The sequence below is a fragment of the Euprymna scolopes genome, chromosome 46 (assembly GCF_053919585.1).
Source record: "Euprymna scolopes isolate OS-2025 chromosome 46, ASM5391958v1, whole genome shotgun sequence".
Lineage (NCBI taxonomy): Eukaryota > Metazoa > Mollusca > Cephalopoda > Sepiida > Sepiolidae > Euprymna > Euprymna scolopes.
This window is the reverse complement of record NC_136527.1, coordinates 181444886-181466617: the sequence shown is the minus strand read 5'-3', so window position 1 is coordinate 181466617 and position 21732 is coordinate 181444886. Positions and strand designations below refer to the sequence as shown.

The 21732-nt window shown below is 28.9% G+C and overlaps 1 protein-coding gene across 1 annotated transcript; it reads right to left on the bottom strand.

The window, feature by feature from the left end:
* Positions 1–381: 381 nt before the first annotated feature.
* LOC145271301 (uncharacterized) lies at positions 382–13685 on the bottom strand. The gene is made up of 2 exons (XM_080126849.1): positions 13623–13685; positions 382–3476 (listed from the first exon to the last, which is right to left on the bottom strand). The coding sequence occupies exon 2, from the start codon at positions 3144–3146 to the stop codon at positions 1950–1952; it is 1197 nt and encodes a 398-aa protein (XP_079982975.1). The 5' UTR covers positions 3147–3476; positions 13623–13685; the 3' UTR covers positions 382–1949.
* Positions 13686–21732: the final 8047 nt, after the last annotated feature.

The window sequence follows — 21732 nt, the reverse complement described above, 5'->3', positions numbered from 1 at the left end:
AAATCATTGAAAAAAAAGAATTATTTTTGTAAAATAATTTTTTATTCATTGAAAAAATATCTTTTAAAAAATCATTGAAAAAAAAAAGGATTATTTTTGTAAAATAATTTCTTTATTCATTGAAAAAATATCTTTTAAAAAATCATTGAAAAAAAAGGATTATTTTTGTAAAATAATTTCTTTATTCATTGAAAAAATATCTTTTAAAAAATCATTGAAAAAAAAGGATTATTTTTGTAAAATAATTTTTTATTCATTGAAAAAATATCTTTTAAAAAATCATTGAAAAAAAAAGGATTATTTTTGTAAAATAATTTTTTATTCATTGAAAAAATATCTTTAAAAGTCAATAAAGAAATTGATTTGTTTTTACTTCACTGAAAAAATATTTTTAAAAAAGTCATTGAAAAAAGGATTTATTTGTAAAACATTTTCTTTTAGTTCATTGAAAAAATATCTTTAAAAAATGGTAGCGTTTTAATAGTTGATAAGTGTTCGTATATTTGGTGGTATAACCGAATGTCAGAATTGTAGAATGAATAGTTCTCATCCAATCAGTGGCGACGGATATTTAACAGGAAGAAATCATTATTTTGTCGGATTAAAGACGTAAGATTATGTGTACGTGTAAGTGAGGGTGAAATTTTATCTACTTCCTTTTTAAATTAGAACGATGATGATCATGGCGCTCCTCGGACAAAATGTAATTTTTTAATATAACGAAATAATGTGTATGTAATTGCAGTCGTTAGTTACATTGTGAAGGGGTCCTGTCAAAGGTAACGTAATGGCTAAGGACGTAAACATAATAAGTTTTTATGTTGTGTTGTGTTATGTTTTGTTGTCCAGAGGTTGAAATTGTGTCTCTTATTATATACAAGAAGATAATGAGCCTGCAGGTTATGTTCTCCAGCAGTCACAGCACTGTAAGAGGCGATAAATTGTTTTATCTGAAACAATATTTCTGCAACAAATCGGTCTATTACAGAGCTTCCGTTTTCAATATGTTGTCTTGTTTTGTGCTAGGGTGGCCGTTGTTATTGCAATTGAGGGAGTCATAATTTAAAGTTATGAAGCTTAAGATATCTGGTTAATCTCCAGACACATGGTGTTGTATGTTACAATGATGAATAGCAGCAGTAACTCTTTATTTCGGTCGTTGTAATTCTCGTAGTTTGACATTTGACAACTGAGCTCTTCTCTACATTTCCATACTCTGCACTTATTGACCATCTGCTTCCACATTTCTAATGAATGGTAGTGTAGTTTAAGATGCGTTTCTGATGCTTTGTTGAATGAAGCCAATTGTGATTCTCTTTTTTAATTATGAGAGCTGATATTTTTGTTTTAATTGAAAACAAAGAGACTTTCGTCGCCGACAGTTATTTTGGGGTCGAACAAGTGAATTATTTTTCTTTGCAGTGACATCGCTTTCTTTTCTTTAATTTCTCAGCCAGGATGTTATTTTATTTGCTACAAATTTGGAGTATTGATAGCAAAAAACTTGCTTTTGATAAAAAAATCCATGGGTTTTATGAGTTCTTAATTCTCTATTCTTTGTTGCTACAAATGATGGAAACACATGGATCTGCATAGATTTTATCAAGACTTTATATCTGAAACGCATTTCTGTCTTATCTTGGGTGCAGCATTTGTTTGTATTTTTTCATATTATGTTTTATATATGATTATCTGATGATGTTTTTATTAATAGCTCATTTTATAATGAGAAGTATCTACATTGCAGGCTCCCACAATAACCTATAAAGAGGGCCTGAAGACATCCAAGGACAATGTTAAGTTATCATTCAAGTTATTTCCAGTAAGCATTTATTTGTTTTTGATTAATAGCTGATCTTACAAGATAATCAAGTGCGAGTTCTGAAAGGTGTAGCAAGATTTTGTTTACGAGAACTTTAATATTAACATTGTTCACATAAATCTAACTTTCACATTTTATGGTGTCGCATATGTTTTGTTAGACCTTGTTTAGTAAAACATGAATATACACATTTTTTACAAGAATATGGGTTTCCCCTAATGTGTAATTTCATGTGCCTCGTAAGTTGTTGTTTCTGTGCAAATGAATAACCACATAGTCCACAAGAATATGGTTTTTCTCCAGTGTGAGTTTTCATATGTTTATATAGATTTGATTTATCTGAAAATGAATAATCACATATTTCACAAGAATATGGCTTTTCTCCAGTGTGAGTTCTTACGTGTTTCTCTAGATTTGATTGAGTTAAAAATGAATATTGACATTGTCCACAAGAATATGGTCTTTCTCCAGTGTGAGTTCTTACGTGACTCACTAGATTTGATCGAGTTGAAAATGAATATTGACATTGTCCACAAGAATATGGTCTTTCTCCAGTGTGAGTTCTTACGTGTATCTCTAGTTTTGATGGAGTTAAACATGAATATGTACATTGTTTACAAGAATATGGCTTTTTTCCAGTGTTAGTTCTGATATGCTTCGCTAGATTTGGTTTCTCAGGACGGGAATATTCCAATTGTTCCCAAGAATATGGCTTTTCTCCAGTGTGTGTACTCATATGCCTCGCTGGATTTGGTTTCTCAGAACGTGAATATTTCCATTGTTCCCAAAGAGATGGCTTTTCCTCAGTGTGAGTACTCGTATGGATCGGTAGATTTGGTTTCTCAGAACAGGCATATTTCCCTTGTTCCCAAGAATACGACTTTTCTTCAGTGTGAGTACTCATATGCATCGGTTGATTTGAATGATCAGAACGTGGATATGTATATTGTTCCCGGGAATATGGATTTTCTCCAGTCTGAGTACTCATATGCATCGGTAGATTTGGTTTCTGTGAACTTGAATATTGGTATTGTTCACGAGAATATGGCTTTTCTCTAGCGTAAGTATTCATATGCATTACTAGATTTGGTTTCTCAGAACGTGAATATTGATGTTGTTCACGAGAAATCGGCTTTTCCCCAGTGTGAGTACTCATATGCATCGCTAGATTTGGGTTCTCAGAACGTGAATACTCCCATTCGTCCCAAGGGTATGGCTTTTCCTCAGTGTGAGTACTCATATGGATCGGTAGATTTGGTTTCTCAGAACAGAAATATTCCCCTTGTTCCCAAGAATATAGCTTTTCTCCAGTGTTAGTACTCATATGTATCGATAGATTTCGTTCCTTAGATTTGGTTTCTCCAGAAAGAGTTCTTACAGGCTTCTCTAGATTTGATAATCGAGAACAAACAATTTAACAACAATCCTTATGTTTTACTGAATTTGATTCATCAGAATAAAACATTTCACACGAATCCTCAGCTTTGTCATATGTCGAATTAGATTTTATTTCTGAGAAAAAATCGATGCACACATTGTACAAAAATAAGAGTTTTCTTTTGTGTGGCTCATATGTTGCACTAGATGTATTTTTTAAGAAGAGGAAAATTCACATACTAGTTCAGATTCAACAAAAGCGTTCAAGCAGGAACATCTGCAAAGAAAACATATTAATTTATTTCATTTATTGCCAATATTATTTTAAGTGATTTTTGTAATAAAATATTTTTTTTAATGTTAATCGTTATGGAATTTGTTGGACTCTTTATGAAAATTATTTAGAGATTTCACATTCATGCTGATACAATCATAACTATGATTAATATCTTTTATATTGATACAATCATAACTATGATGACTATCTTTTATATTGATACAGTCATAACTATGATGACTATCTTTTATATTGATACAGTCATAACTATGATGACTATCTTTTATATTGATACAGTCATAACTATGATGACTATCTTTTATATTGATACAGTCATAACTATGATGACTATCTTTTATATTGATACAGTCATAACTATGATGACTATCTTTTATATTGATACAGTCATAACTATGATGACTATTTTTTATATTGATACAATCATAACTATGATTAATATATTTTATATTGATACAATCATAACTATTATGAATATCTTTTATATTGATACAATCGTAACTATGATGAATATCTTTTATATTGATACAATCATGATGTTTAAGAAGAATCACTTAAATTGTTATAATCATAAAATTTCTGATTGTTTTTCAGTAATCATCAGCTGATGCTTTTCTTGTGATTATTCTGACATGTTTGCTTTTTTTTATTCTTACCTTCTTTATTGTGTCCCATAAACTAAACTGAACAGCTTATCTTCACAGCAATGGCCAGGAGGTTGATTTTATATTGATACAATCATAACTACGATGAATATCTCAGACTTTCTTTGTGAAAATTTGAAATATTTTAATATTCTAATAATATTCATCAGCTATAAACGAATAGCTCCACTCTGCTGCTTTGTTGATTCTTTACTAAAGGCAAGGTAAAAAGAGTCAGAGTAAATCGTGACAAAACATCCAGTTTGGAGTTTCTTCGTTGTCGGACTTTATAGCCACAATACAATCGTTGATTACGACATGTTCAAAGGTAAATTATAATGTAAAACCAATAAACATGCTATGACACACACACACTATATATATATATATATATATATATATATATATATATATATATTCAAACTATCTGCTTAATGACAATCCCATATAAAGTTATCTCTCTCTATATATATATTATATATATATATATATATATATATATATATATGGGAGATAACTTTATATGGGATTGTAATTAAGAAAATAAAGTTTGAATTAATTTTTTAATTAGGCGAAGACCAGTAATACAAAATAAAGCAAAATTAAGATAGAAAGGTAGGGGGTTCGATAAATTGGTAAATATTGAAGATAAAAAGTCATCTATATTATATATATATATATATATATATATATATATATATATATATATATATATATTAATCATTGTATAAAAACAAGATTAAACATAATTATGAAGCACATTATATATATGTATTTGGGGGTAAAAAGTTACGTATGGTCAGCTATCTGTAAAAACAATAAACATGCTATGACACACACACACACACACACACATATTCAAACTATCTGCTTAATGATAATTCCATATAAAGTTATCTCTCATATATATATATATATATATATATATATATATATATATATATATATATATATATATATAGTCTTTGAAGTTTTTAACATTTTAAACCATACAAAAATTTACTTTTTATCATTCGTTAAAAAAAAAAAATCTAGTCAGTAAGTCATTTAATCACCTGCAATCACTGCATCAACTCTCGAATTTACTATAATACCAATTTTCTTTTTTTATTTTTCAAGGGATCAATCATATATATTACTTTATTTCGCAAAATATTTCATTTAAATTATTAATTTGTTGTTGACCCTCCAATGTTGTTTTAATTCGAAAAATGTTTCATTTAAATTATTCATCTCTTCTGAAAAAATTACTTGAATATTACTGCATTATTAAACAAAACAACTTTAATCGTGTTAACAAGTGCAAAATTGCCGCCATCTTGTTTAAATCAAAACGCAAAATTATCCCCATTTTGAGCCCTCCTGTATTACGACCGTTTTTTTTCCAAATCCATGTTCTATTTTCTTTAATAATGTTTACCCTTATCGATTTTCGTAATTTTGGGATATAATCAGTGGCGGCTTGTGCCTGCGGAACTGCAGCACTAGGTGTATCAAAATTTTTGTAGGAATCTTTGACACCCCTAACACGAAACTGCAAATAAAATATAAAAAAAAACTCGTAATTTCTCTTTTAAAGGTGGGTTGTTTATTTTCTTTATGAATTATACTTCCAAAATAAACTACTAAAGTTGTATAAAAAGTAATAGAAATATATTTTTAAAAAATAGTAATGAAATTAATTGAATGTTACGAGTTCAGTGTTTTTCAATTTTTAAACTTTAAAAATCTATCAAAATGTTTCTATTGATTCTATTTTTACGATATTTTCAGGGTCACTGTGAAATTTTATGCTCTTTCTAATAAACTGAATATAATATTTTAGACAAACATTTTTTTTTAATTCACAGCCCCCCCCATTTTCAAATGCCTATTAAAAAGTAAATAATGTACCAAAGTTTTATATATCACAAATTGAAGATAAAAGATCAATAAATAATATATTAAAATTTAAAACAAAAAAAGTAGTGTTTTTAGAAACTCACCTGTAAAGTTAGAAGTTTAAAACCCTTAAAAACACGGTGTTTGTTTTATAAGCTTCATAAGATAGCGGGTGGAATTATTCAATAGTTTTCACGAAATTTCTGACACTTTTACTGCAGCACCTCCAAGTCATTTCTACTCAATATTCTGGATACACGTTTATTTTTTCTTTCTACGTGATCATTGTTTTACGGTACGTCTTGGATGAAAAATACTTGAACGCTTTTGTCGATTCTTTATTCCAGAAAACCAAACCGCTTATGGGATATCAAAATGTATTCTACAACAATTAGATATAATCCTTTAAGGGAATCGCCAAACACTGATAGCTCAGACATTTGATGGTGCTAATGTCATGAAAGGCAAAAAAGCTGGGTTCAGGCGAAAATAAAAGCAGTTTATAGAAATGCACATTTCACTCACTGTTATGCGCATCAAATTAATTTAATGAAAAATGCAGAAAGCATTACACGAAACGATATAATATTCCGACTTTCTTTTCTAGATCACCAAACACAGCGTCTGTCCATTCTCAAGAAGCATCTGGATGTAAGCATTCAACTTCCATCCGCCACAAGGTGGAACTTTAACATACATAGAGTTCATGTAAATGTTCAAGCATTAAAAACTGTCACTGAAATTCAGTCAACATCATATGTAGATGAGACCGTTGCAGAAGCGACAGGAATTCTGAAATATTTGAACGAGTAAATAGTCATATTTTGGTTTGAGCTATTTCATAAAATTATGTCTCATGTTGAAATTATTTCTCAGGAAATTAGCATATATAAAGTCAATAAATACATAACAAATTTCAAAACTGCTATTTTAGAGATAAGAAACACCAAATACTGTGAAAATCCTTCAAAAACAGTCAAGGGCGAAGCTAAAGAACTGTGTGACTATATATCTGTTGATATAACGGTCAGATATTCTTCAACTAAACATTTAATACTTGCTAAATTGTTTTACAAGAAAAGCTTTGCTAGTTCTAAGAAAAAAGTTCTAACTGAAGCATATCCCATGATTGACAAAGAAAAGTTTGAAACTGAGCTAGAAATATTTTATAATAAGTCAGATATCCATGAGTATTGCAAAGTAACTGATCTCCTGAAATTTATTTTGGAAAACAATTTAAACGATGTTCTTAGTGAAATCACAAAACTCATAAATATTATCTTGACAATTCCCATGACTACATCAGAGGTAGGACGTTGTTTTTCAACTCTGAAAAGAGTAAACACTTTTCTAAGGAGCACCATGGGTTGCGAAAGACTAAATGCACTTGCAGTGCTTTCATTTGAAAAAAAAGTTCAGTCATTCAGAAGTTAAGGAGAAAATTATCAATCTTTTCTCACAAATTAAAACAAGAAGAATGGAGTTTACTTTCAAATGAATGTAATAAGTAAAATATTTACATCTATTTAGGATTCCTTTAAGTTATTGTATTGTTATACGTGTGCATACGTATAAATTATGTATATTTTCTGTGTTTGTTTTATTTTTACACAATATAAAAACAACAGGTATTTTTTTAAAACAGCACCCCCCACTGTGATATATATATATATATATATATATATATATATATATATATATATATATATATATATATATATATATATATATATATACATAAAGAGGCTTTGCAAATTCTTTTAACCAAACATAAAATATTAATATGATTTTTTTTTATTTATGTTTCATAAAATTCTAAATTTCTTTAACCAAACTTAATTAAAATATATTTATGAATGATTTTTCCGATAAGTTTTGGGGAAATGAGTTTTTTTTCGTGTTTTCACTCAAATGTCAATGTTAATCGTTATTTAAAATTTAAACAGATTAGAGATCCCGTTAAATATATTTCCTCCCCGCCAAAGCCGCTCGGAATTTTATAAAGTATATTTTTTATGCACGTAATAGTTTGTAAAAAGTTAAGATATGACATATTTTTGTTCGTGCGTCTAATAAAGTTTGTAATATAAAGTTTGTAATGTAAACGAAAAAAAGAACACCTCGTTTTGTATTAAAAATAAAATTAACATTGGCGTTTAACTTAAAACATTAAAAAAATCTCGTTTCAAAAACAGCCGTCAATTGGATTAATTTCTCCTCAACATCATAATTTTTACAGACTCGAAGACACGTTGGAAATGTAAAGCTTCAAGAAATCCAAATCAATTATTACTTATTTTCGTAAAACACAATTAAAAAATTGTTTACAAAAGTTTCACGTTTTATTTTATGCCAATTTGTTAATTTGTTTTACAATAAAAACGGATGTTCAGACTACTATATTTTTCACTTGATGTTTTCACGAAACGAAAAGATGTTCCAAACATCACGTACATTTTTAAAATAGTTTTATTTTTAAATAAGAAAATCACATTTTATAGGTGTTGTAGAAATGATCTATGATCCTCTACTAAAATATCAGTAAAGAAAGATAACTCAACAATAAGCCGTGCTTATTGGCTTTATATTGTGATGCCTGCGAATTCCCATTAATTGCCTAAGATAGTTTTCCCTAAAATATTTTAACTACCTTATACATTTACATGACTTTTAAAATATGATAAATTCGTTTCGTTATGGCTATGTACATCAGAAAGATTTTTCGGTATGTGTGTATATTAATGATATTTTAAATAAACGCATTTAAAATGTAAACATGACATACCTACTAATCATGTCGAAATTAGAATAAATGTTAAAAAATATATCAAATTAACCTATAGAAAATAATTACGAGAAAGTATAAAGTGTTCGTGTAGATTCGTAATCGTTTAAACCCAACACATTTCAGGTGTAAACATGTCGAAATGAACGTATGTTTAAAAAATTTACTCATAATGATCCAGTAAATGTGCTAGATATATTTTAAACAAAAAATCGTCCATAATTACGTTCTGTTTAAAAAAGTTTAGGCCTTAATTTAAGTCAATGTAAGTCAAGTGAAATAAACCAGTTTTTCATAATTTTTGCAGAAGTTCCAACTTTTCTGTTGGAACTTCTGCAGTTTATGAACCGTTTTTTGGGTTTTTTTTTTTTTAGATGGGAGTTAAATTCAAATTTATAGTATTTATTGTTAGTTTAAGTTCGAAATGAGCCCTTTCCTCTTGGGTTTCTTAATAACGGTATTATTTCGATTTACAATTGAACAAATTGTTTCGTAATGTTTTTAATTTATATATATATATATATATCATTTTTAAATGTTTTCATAAACAGCATTTTTCAGGATTAAAAAATTCATAAATATACTTTTTTATACCTCATGAACGAATTGTTTTTTCGTACGACGGCATCATTAATTTCAGTAATATATATATATATATATATATATATATATATATATATATATATATATATATATATATATATATATTCCTTCAGTATATGCGAACGCGATGTGATACGACACGCCACTACGCCCGATCGCACGCGAACATATCATGTGAGAAAACACTACCGAATGTGGTGAAATGGCACAAAATAGTCCCAAGTTCTAAGGGTTCATACCATGCAAACGGTAAATTTGCGGCGGGTTTGATTATCAGATACGTTGTCAGCGATCTCGAATGCCCCTAAAAAACAAATTAGAGTGGTCGGTGTTCTGTTGTAACGTAAGGTAACATTTACCGTAAATAATTTGAAATAAGGTTTGAAATATGTTTATAGTAATTATTATCTTTCAGATTAGCAAAACAATATTTTCAGTAATTTTACGAAAAACCTTTAAATAAATTCATTTTCTTTTAGTGGCCAAATATTGCTAATATACTATTAAGCATGAAATACTTTGACGAATCGATACAAAAAAAATTAATAACTGCGCATTTTGCTAAAAATACGATAATTTATTCCAACAATTCCTTGTTACTTAATATCAATTCACCTGTGGTCGACTACAGATGCTAAAAATAGTTGTTCTGTATTAACAAACAGTTGTTATCTCCTCCTTTTCCAAAGTTACAAACATGCCTGCACGATGCAAATTGCCAAGAAACTAGGAAAAGGGACTGAAAGTTAATTTCCCCCCCCCCCTGTAGTGTTTTTCTTTAACCGCTCACTTATTAAATCTATGTTTTCAAAATATAATTTTTCCGGATTAAAAATTCATAATATACTTTTTTTGTACACCTCGTAGTACTGCCGTATTCCATATAATATATTTCTGAATTCATTGTTTTTCATACTACGGTGCCATTAATTTCTGTTAAAATACTATATTTTTCTTCAGTGTATGCAGAATACAGACCGTGCTATTTTCGTTAGGATTTTCGGCAGTCTTGCTGTTAATCGCGAGAGAAAAGTGTAAAAATAAGTTGTTTTTTTTTCTGTATAAAGTCGTTTTTATGATGGAATGAAATTTGGCCCGTAGCGTACTTTTTGGCGAGCTGGCGTCCCAGAAAAGAATCACCGGGTAGGGGAATCTAGCTAACTATTTTTAACTTAAACTAACAATAAATACTATAAATTTGAAGTTAACCTGAAACTCTTATCTAAAAAAACAAAACGGTTCGTAAACTGCAGAAGTTCCAACAGAAAAGTTTAATTTGTGTTTTTATTTTTTGCTTAACAATATACGGTAAAAATTGAATTTAACTTGAACATCCAGCAGTCTTGCAGTTAAGTCCCGGCAAAGTTCGACAACTCTTGAAGGGTCACATCAGTATTTTACACCGTCAAATCACGAATATTACGAATTATTAGCTTTAAAATAAAAATAAAAATTATTAAAGTTTTAAAAAATATATAATTAATATAAAAAAATATTTAAATACTGGAAGTAAGCACTTAATTAAATAAAGTAAATGAACAAAATATACATTTTTATCTATTCATAACTATTTATTTAACAGAAAAATGAAAAAAAATTTCAGAAAGTGTATTATTGTCTTAACAGAAAAACGAACAAAATAAAATCTGAAGTAATGAACCACGTAACAAAATATGAATTTATACAAAATAAAAACAACTTTGAAAATTAAACATTTCTTAAAATGTTGTCGTCTTATGCTTTAATAATTCGTCGAAATTTTATTAATTATATATTTTATATTAATTACTTTTTTTTTTTTTTAAACTAATAATTCGTGATTTGACGGTATAAAATACTGATGTGACCCTTCTAGAGTTGTCGGGACTTCATTGCAAGACTGCTTGATTTTCAACTTACATTCAATTTTCATTCATTTTTCACAGTATATTGTTAAGCAAAAAAAAAAAAAATTAAACTTTTCTGTTGGAACTTCTTCAGTATACGAACCGTGTTTATTTTTTCAGGTTAAATTCCAATTTATAGTATTTATTGTTAGTTTAAGTTCAAAATAGTTGGAGTCCCCTACCTGTTTTGGTTGGGTTTCTACATAATAACGGTATTATTACAATTTACAATTGAACAAATTGTTTCGTAGTATTTTTCTCAAGTTATATAACAGTAAAATCATTTTCAAATGTTTACATAAAAAGCATTTTTCAGTAATGCCTTATTTTACATGAGATATTCCTGAATTCATTGTTTTTCATACGACGGCGCCATTAAATTCTCTAAAAATGTCTTTTACTATCCTTAATTACAGTGAGGTCATGAAATGGTTGAGAAAAAAAAAAACAAAAAAAAAACGCGCGTTAATTCAAATGTTTATCTCTTTCTTATTAGTACTTTTTTTTTTCAGAACGTATTTAAAAAATTGAAATTATGGATAAAAAAAATATCTTGCATGTTATTTATGTTATGTGCTGAAATAAATTATTGCTTAGAAACTTATTATTTAACATGGAGAGGGTGGTGTAAATATTCTGTACTTTCACCTAACAATTCTAAAAACGCTATGGAGTTCAGTTCATCGAATTCCCTTATACACAATTTTTGTCGCAAAGAGAACGACAGCATTAGTAAAAAATGTTCTTCCTTTTCTTTTTAAATGTAATTTATATGTAAATAAAGGACGTATTCTAATCTTTAAAATCCATAATACAACGAAATGGTCAATTGCTTTTTAACGCATAAGGAAACGTCCCCCCCCCCCGTGTTTGTTAATATTGGAGGATTGTCAATATAACTCATCGTGTTCTTTACTTTTATTAAATCCAACTTTGAAGTTTTCTGTAAAAATTCCTGCTCATTATTAGTGTGTCAACTATCTTGCTTGCTAGGACCTCGACGATGACGTTTTTCAGCTGAAAGGCCATCTCTTACGATGGTCGTGCCTGGATAGTTTTTTTTTTTTTTTTTTTTTGTCTGTGCGTGTGTATGTGGTTGAACATTTTTTAAAGCGTCTATTTAATTAAAAACAAGTAATGACGAGTTGGTAAGTTAGAACGACAAGATAGCCGACATTCAAACATTCAACTGGGAAGTCTCGATAATCACTTCAATCATGAAAACAAAAACTACAGATAGACATTTATACTTGTCGGCCATGTTTTTTTTTAACTTTGCAATTCGACATCACTTTATTTTCGAAACAAATAAAACTTTAAAATAAAAAAAAGTCTACTTGTTATATATTTGATTTTTAACAAATCTTTTTTTGTTTGTTTTCTTCTCAGTTTTTAGAAACTTTCATATATATTTTTAATAATAATTAGAAACATTTATTCCGATTTTTTTTTTGTACAGATTACATTTTATTAATAATAATAATAATAATAATAATAAATAGAAACATTTATTCCGAATCTTTACAGATTAAATTGCCTTTTACTTATTATAGGATGTTCAGGTTGAATTCAATTCTTATGGTTTTTGTTGTTTATTAAATTTTATATGAAACTACAGAATATTATTTTATGTTCCCGCTCACCATGTTAAGCATGGGTTTCTAAATAATAGCGTTACTCTTTCAGCACGGTCCGTGTTATGTATAAGCACCAAAAAGTTAAATTTTAATTTAATCTGAAAGGAAAAAAAAAGGTTTGTTAAATTAATGTTTGTTCAATTCTGGATCCATTTATAAAACAAATAAATTTTTGGTGCTAATGCAGAGAGTGATCCGCGCTATTTTTTTTAAATCGTATTTCCACGTCTAATTAAAGTTTTATGATATGTTTTTTTTTATTCAATTGTACGGTTAAAGTTCAGAATAGGTACAAAACACCCTCCCCATGTTAAGAATGGCTTTTTAAATAACAACGTTATTATTTCAGCACGGATCATCTGCATGAGTACGAAATTTTTAGTTTCCAAAGAAAATTAAAAAAAAAAAAGATATTTTTTTAGATAGTAAATTGCTTTCTATGAATTCCTGTACACAATTTTGGAGGAACCGATTTAAAATATTGAACGTTAAAATGACTTCACAGTCGACAGTCATTTAAAGTGAAAAACTACACATTTTATCATTTCAATTTCTTTACCGTTTAAATTTCTTTAAGTAAAACTGATCCGCTAAAGAGGAAATCGAGACGTTCATAGAAAAAAAAAAAAAAAATACTGACGTAAAATGTATTGCATTGTTAAAAGTAATAAAATATCGAAAAACAATCTTACCTTTCGTTGTAAACAATTGAATACGAAAACGACAATAAAAAATTTGGATGATTTCTTTTTTGTTTATGTCAAAAATTTAAAATTTGGTCAATTTGTAGGGATTTTTTTATAAAATTAATACAATTTCAAATGTCCAATTCATTAAGAAATCCAAGAATAAATGAATATTGAAAAGTTAAAAAATTAAAAACACGATTGAAACGTGGATTTTAAAAATGGGTGAACAAAAATTGAGAGTTTAAAATGAAAATATATGAAGATTAAAAAAGATTAAAAAAGATAACACGTTATAATGAAACGTTTTCAGTTTTTAAATGTCCGTTAATTACGTGTTAAAAAAACGTTTTCCTATCAACGTATTGTCCATTCATAAGACTAAAATAATTAAAAATGAGAAAAAGAATAAAACTAAGATATCTTTGTTCTGCGTTACTTATATGCTAACGACCAAGAACAGTTAAAATAAATATTTAAATGAATATACATTATGCAAATATATATTATGTAAATATATCTGTATTTAAAATTAAAGAAGTGTATATATATATATATATATATATATATATATATATATATATATATATATATATATATATATATATATATATATATATATATATATATAACAACATAACGTCAACCATCGTTGGTATTTTTATTTTATTCTCATATATATATATATATATATATATATATATATATATATATATATATATATATATTTGAATATATATATTTAAATATATATATACCTTTATGTATATATATATATATATATATATATATATATATATAGATATAGATATATAGATATATATATATCTTTAATATATATATATGTGTGTGTGTATATCTTAAAACATATATCTATATCTTTATATATATATATATATATATGTTAAAATATATACTTATTATATATTCAGATATATTGCATATATTTATATTTATATTCAGATACACACACATGTATATATATATATTATTTTTTAATGTATATTTCTAAAAATAAATTTATGTTTTTTATTGCAATATCACTCCAAAATAGGCAGAGTGCCACTTTGATAAAGGGGGCAACTATTTGGTACATAATTTCTAGGGGTACTATGTAGAGAGGTGAGCAGCAAGATGTATGTTTATATTACATTTGAACTTCTGCATGTCAGTAAAATCAGGGAAACAGAAATCCGGAAAGCAATTCCAAAGTCTTGTACATTTTTACATCTACGGATTTCTAATGTATAGGGGTGGGATTTTGCTGTTTGTATGGTTTGTCTGGGGTGTGTACGTAGAAGGGGTACAAGGGTTTGTAGTTCGTCGGAGCACGTTCCATTAAAGTACTTGTGAAACAGGCAGAGTGTGCAACATTTCGTCAGTGGGAGAGCAGTTTAAGCTTAACGGATAGTGCGGGATATATTGGTGACTCTCTTTTAGCAGATTCACAAGCCCAAATATGGCAACAATACTACATACATGACAACAATACTATATACATGGTAACAATACTATATACATGGTAACAATACTATATACATGGTAACAATACTATATACATGGTAACAATACTATATACATGGCAACAATACTACATACTTGGCAACAATACTACATACATGGCAACAATACTATATACATGGCAACAATACTATATACATGCCAACAATACTATATACATGGCAACAATACTATATACATGGAAACAATACTACATACATGGAAACAATACTATATACATGGCAACAATACTATATACATGGCAACAATACTATATACATGGCAACAATAATATATACATGACAACAATACTATATACATAGCAACAATACTACATACATGGCAACAATACTACATACATGGTAACAATACTATATACATGGTAACAATACTATATACAGAGCAACAATACTATATACATGGCAGCAATACTATATACATGACAAAAATACTACATACATGGCAACAATACTATATACATGGCAATAATACTATATACATGACAACAATACTACATACATGGTAACAATACTATATACATGGCAACAATACTACATACATGGCAACAATACTATATACATGGCAACAATACTATATACATGGCAACAATACTACATCCATGGCAACAATAGTACATACATGGCAACAATACTATATACATGGCAATAATACTATATACATGACAACAATACTATATACATGGTAACAATACTACATACATGGCAACAATACTACATACATGGCAACAATCCTATATACATGGTAACAATACTATATACATGGCTACAATACTATATACATGGCAACAATACTATATACATGGCAACAATATTACATACATGGCAACAATACTATATACATGACAACAATACTATATACATGGCAACAATACTATATACATGGTAGCAATATTACATACATGGAAACAATACTACATACATGGCAACAATACTATATACATTACAACAATACTATATACATGGTAACAATACTATATACATGGCAACAATACTACATACATGGTAACAATACTATATACATGGTAACAATACTATATACATGGTAACAATACTATATACATGGTAACAATACTACATACATGGCAACAATACTACATACATGGTAACAATACTACATACATGACAACAATACTACATACATGACAACAATACTACATACATGGTAACAATACTACATACATGGCAACAATACTACATACATGACAACAATACTACATACATGGTAACAATACTATATACATGGTAACAATACTATATACATGGTAACAATACTATATACATGGTAACAATACTATATACAGAGCAACAATACTATATAGATGGCAACAATACTATATACATGGCAGCAATACTATATACATGACAACAATACTACATACATGGCAACAATACTATATACATGGCAATAATACTATATACATGACAACAATACTACATACATGGTAACAATACTACATACATGACAACAATACTACATACATGGCAACAATACTATATACATGGCAACAATACTATATACATGACAACAATACTACATACATGGTAACAATACTATATACATGGCAACAATACTACATACATGGCAACAATACTATATACATGGCAACAATACTATATACATGGCAACAATACTACATCCATGGCAACAATAGTACATACATGGCAACAATACTATATACATGGTAACAATACTATATACATGGCAACAATATTACATACATGGCAACAATACTACATACATGGAAACAATACTACATACATGGTAACAATACTATATACATGGTAACAATACTATATACATGGCAACAATACTATACACATGGCAACAATACTACATACATGGCAACAATACTACATACATTGCAACAATACTATATACATGGCAACAATACTACATACATGACAACAATACTACATACATGACAACAATACTACATACATGGTAACAATACTATATACCTGGCAACAATACTACATACATGGCAACAATACTACATACATGGCAACAATACTACATACATGGCAACAATACTACATAAATGGCAACAATACTACATACATGACAACAATACTACATACATGACAACAATACTACATACATGGTAACAATACTACATACATGGCAACAATACTACATACATGACAACAATACTACATACATGGCAACAATACTACATACATGGCAACAATACTATATACATGGAAACAATACTACATACATGGCAACAATACTATATACATTGCAACAATACTACATGCATGGCAACAATACTACATACATGACAACAATACTACATACATGGTAACAATACTATATACATGGTAACAATACTATATACATGGCAACAATACTACATACATGGCAACAATACTACATACATGGCAACAATACTATATACATGGCAACAATACTATATACATGCCAACAATACTATATACATGGCAACAATACTATATACATGGAAACAATACTACATACATGGCAACAATACTATATACATGGCAACAATACTATATACATGACAACAATACTATATACATAGCAACAATACTATATACATGGAAACAATACTATATACATGGCAACAATACTATATACATGGCAACAATACTATATACATGGCAACAATAATATATACATGACAACAATACTATATACATAGCAACAATACTACATACATGGCAACAATACTACATACAGAGCAACAATACTATATACATGGCAGCAATACTATATACATGACAACAATACTACATACATGGCAACAATACTATATACATGGCAATAATACTATATACATGACAACAATACTACATACATGGTAACAATACTATATACATGGCAACAATACTACATACATGGCAACAATACTATATACATGGCAACAATACTATATACATGGCAACAATACTACATCCATGGCAACAATAGTACATACATGGCAACAATACTATATACATGGCAATAATACTATATACATGACAACAATACTATATACATGGTAACAATACTACATACATGGCAACAATACTACATACATGGCAACAATCCTATATACATGGTAACAATACTATATACATGGCAACAATACTATATACATGGCAACAATACTATATACATGGCAACAATATTACATACATGGCAACAATACTATATACATGACAACAATACTATATACATGGCAACAATACTATATACATGGTAGCAATATTACATACATGGAAACAATACTACATACATGGCAACAATACTATATACATTACAACAATACTATATACATGGTAACAATACTATATACATGGCAACAATACTACATACATGGTAACAATACTATATACATGGTAACAATACTATATACATGGTAACAATACTATATACATGGTAACAATACTACATACATGGCAACAATACTACATACATGGTAACAATACTACATACATGACAACAATACTACATACATGACAACAATACTACATACATGGTAACAATACTACATACATGGCAACAGTACTACATACATGACAACAATACTACATACATGGTAACAATACTATATACATGGTAACAATACTATATACAGAGCAACAATACTATATACATGGCAGCAATACTATATACATGACAACAATACTACATACATGGCAACAATACTATATACATGGCAATAATACTATATACATGACAACAATACTACATACATGGTAACAATACTATATACATGGCAACAATACTACATACATGGCAACAATACTATATACACGGCAACAATACTATATACATGGCAACAATACTACATCCATGGCAATAATAGTACATACATGGCAACAATACTATATACATGGTAACAATACTATATACATGGCAACAATATTACATACATGGCAACAATACTACATACATGGAAACAATACTACATACATGGTAACAATACTATATACATGGTAACAATACTATATACATGGCAACAATACTATACACATGGCAACAATACTACATACATGGCAACAATACTACATACATTGCAACAATACTATATACATGGCAGCAATACTATATACATGACAACAATACTACATACATGGCAACAATACTATATACATGGCAATAATACTATATACATGACAACAATACTACATACATGGTAACAATACTATATACATGGCAACAATACTACATACATGGCAACAATACTATATACACGGCAACAATACTATATACATGGCAACAATACTACATCCATGGCAACAATAGTACATACATGGCAACAATACTATATACATGGTAACAATACTATATACATGGCAACAATATTACATACATGGCAACAATACTACATACATGGAAACAATACTACATACATGGTAACAATACTATATACATGGTAACAATACTATATACATGGCAACAATACTATACACATGGCAACAATACTACATACATGGCAACAATACTACATACATTGCAACAATACTATATACATGGCAACAATACTACATACATGACAACAATACTACATACATGACAACAATACTACATACATGGTAACAATACTATATACATGGCAACAATACTACATACATGGCAACAATACTACATACATGGCAACAATACTACATACATGGCAACAATACTACATACATGGCAACAATACTACATACATGACAACAATACTACATACATGACAACAATACTACATACATGGTAACAATACTACATACATGGCAACAATACTACATACATGACAACAATACTACATACATGGCAACAATACTACATACATGGCAACAATACTATATACATGGAAACAATACTACATACATGGCAACAATACTATATACATTGCAACAATACTACATGCATGGCAACAATACTACATACATGACAACAATACTACATACATGGCAACAATACTATATACATGGGCGAATGGTGGCGTTGTAAAGGCACACGATACTCTCAGACGTAAGTAACTTTATAGCACGGTTGTTAAGCCCATCTCCTTTGCAGCAGCCTTGGCAGTACACTCAATGTTTCTGTTCCAACTCATGTTCCTCCTGAACGTTAAGCCGAGAAGTTTGAAAGAAGTATTTTCATGTAATGTATCGTTAGTCATTCTATTAGTGGTTGAGAATGTTTCTCGTAATTATTAAAGACAGGGAGCTTAGTCTTGACAGCATTGAATGTGACCATCTATTTTGGCCCCGTTTTGCCTTTGATAGGTGTTCATTCGTTTTCCCCTCGTGTCTGTTATAGAGCGTGATATCGTCAGCAAATATACCCATCTCAGAGCCAATTTCATCAGGGGTCATTTATGAATATTAGGAATAATTAGATTCGTGGATCGACCCCTGTTAATTATTTGTCTAGTAAAACCATAGGATATGATTTTCGTGAGAATGCCATTATTTAATATCTCCAGTTCGGTTGGTTTCGATAAATTGCCAACAGTAACTGTTGCCAAATCCAATTTTTTTTCTATCACAAAATTTTAAACAAAAGTCTTTTCATCTTTTTTACATAATCCTCAATACCAACAAGCCGAATTTAAAAATTACTTCTATGCAAAAATTAACACTGATTTACATTAATCGCTTTCAAATGATTTTCATATAAAATTTACATAAATGTATTAGTGTTAAACCTATTCAATATCTTCATACACACATTTTAACATAAGTTATGCTTTACTAAAACAGAGATGACTAACTTAAAAAAAAAACTCCCGGTGTTTTCCAACACGTTGCCATGGGACTGCTTCCTTGTAGACTTAAACAGTCTTCTTAAAATCAAATGTCACCAAGTACTCTAACATATATAACACGCTGGTAAGAGTGTTCGCTAATGGACTGAGAGCCTGGACTTCACTCCTCGATCGGATCATACTAAAGACAGAGTAAGTGGAGTGATCATGGGGAAAAAGAGTAGCGCTCCTCCGCTATGCCTTGGTATAGTTGCCAGTGAAAGAGGAAAAACTACAGCTAAACGATAAAACCATCATTCGATTATGCTTTGCAGGTCATTCGCTATTAACATAGCGAACCCCTTTATGTAAATATTGATCGATAACATTGTTTATGTAAATATTGATCGATAACATTCTTTATGTAAATATTGATCGATAACATTCTTTATGTAACTATTGATCGATAACATTGTTTATGTAAATATTGATCGATAACATTGTTTATGTAAATATTGATCGATAACATTGTTTATGTAAATATCGATCGATAACATTGTTTATGTAAATATTGATCGATAACATTGTTTATGTAAATATTGATCGATAACATTGTTTATGTAACTATTGATCGATAACATTGTTTATGTAAATATTGATCGATAACATTGTTTATGTAAATATTGATCGATAACATTGTTTATGAAAATATTGATCGATAACATTGTTTATGTAACTATTAATTGTAATGGAACACGTACATCAGGTATGTTGCGAAAGACGCTTGGAAAATGGTGGGATCATTCTACCGCTCCAGAAGATATCTCACTACTGATGCAATTCTCTATCTGTATAAAAGCCAAGTACGTCCAAGGATGGAGCACTGCTGCCACATCTGGACAGCAGCTACTAAAA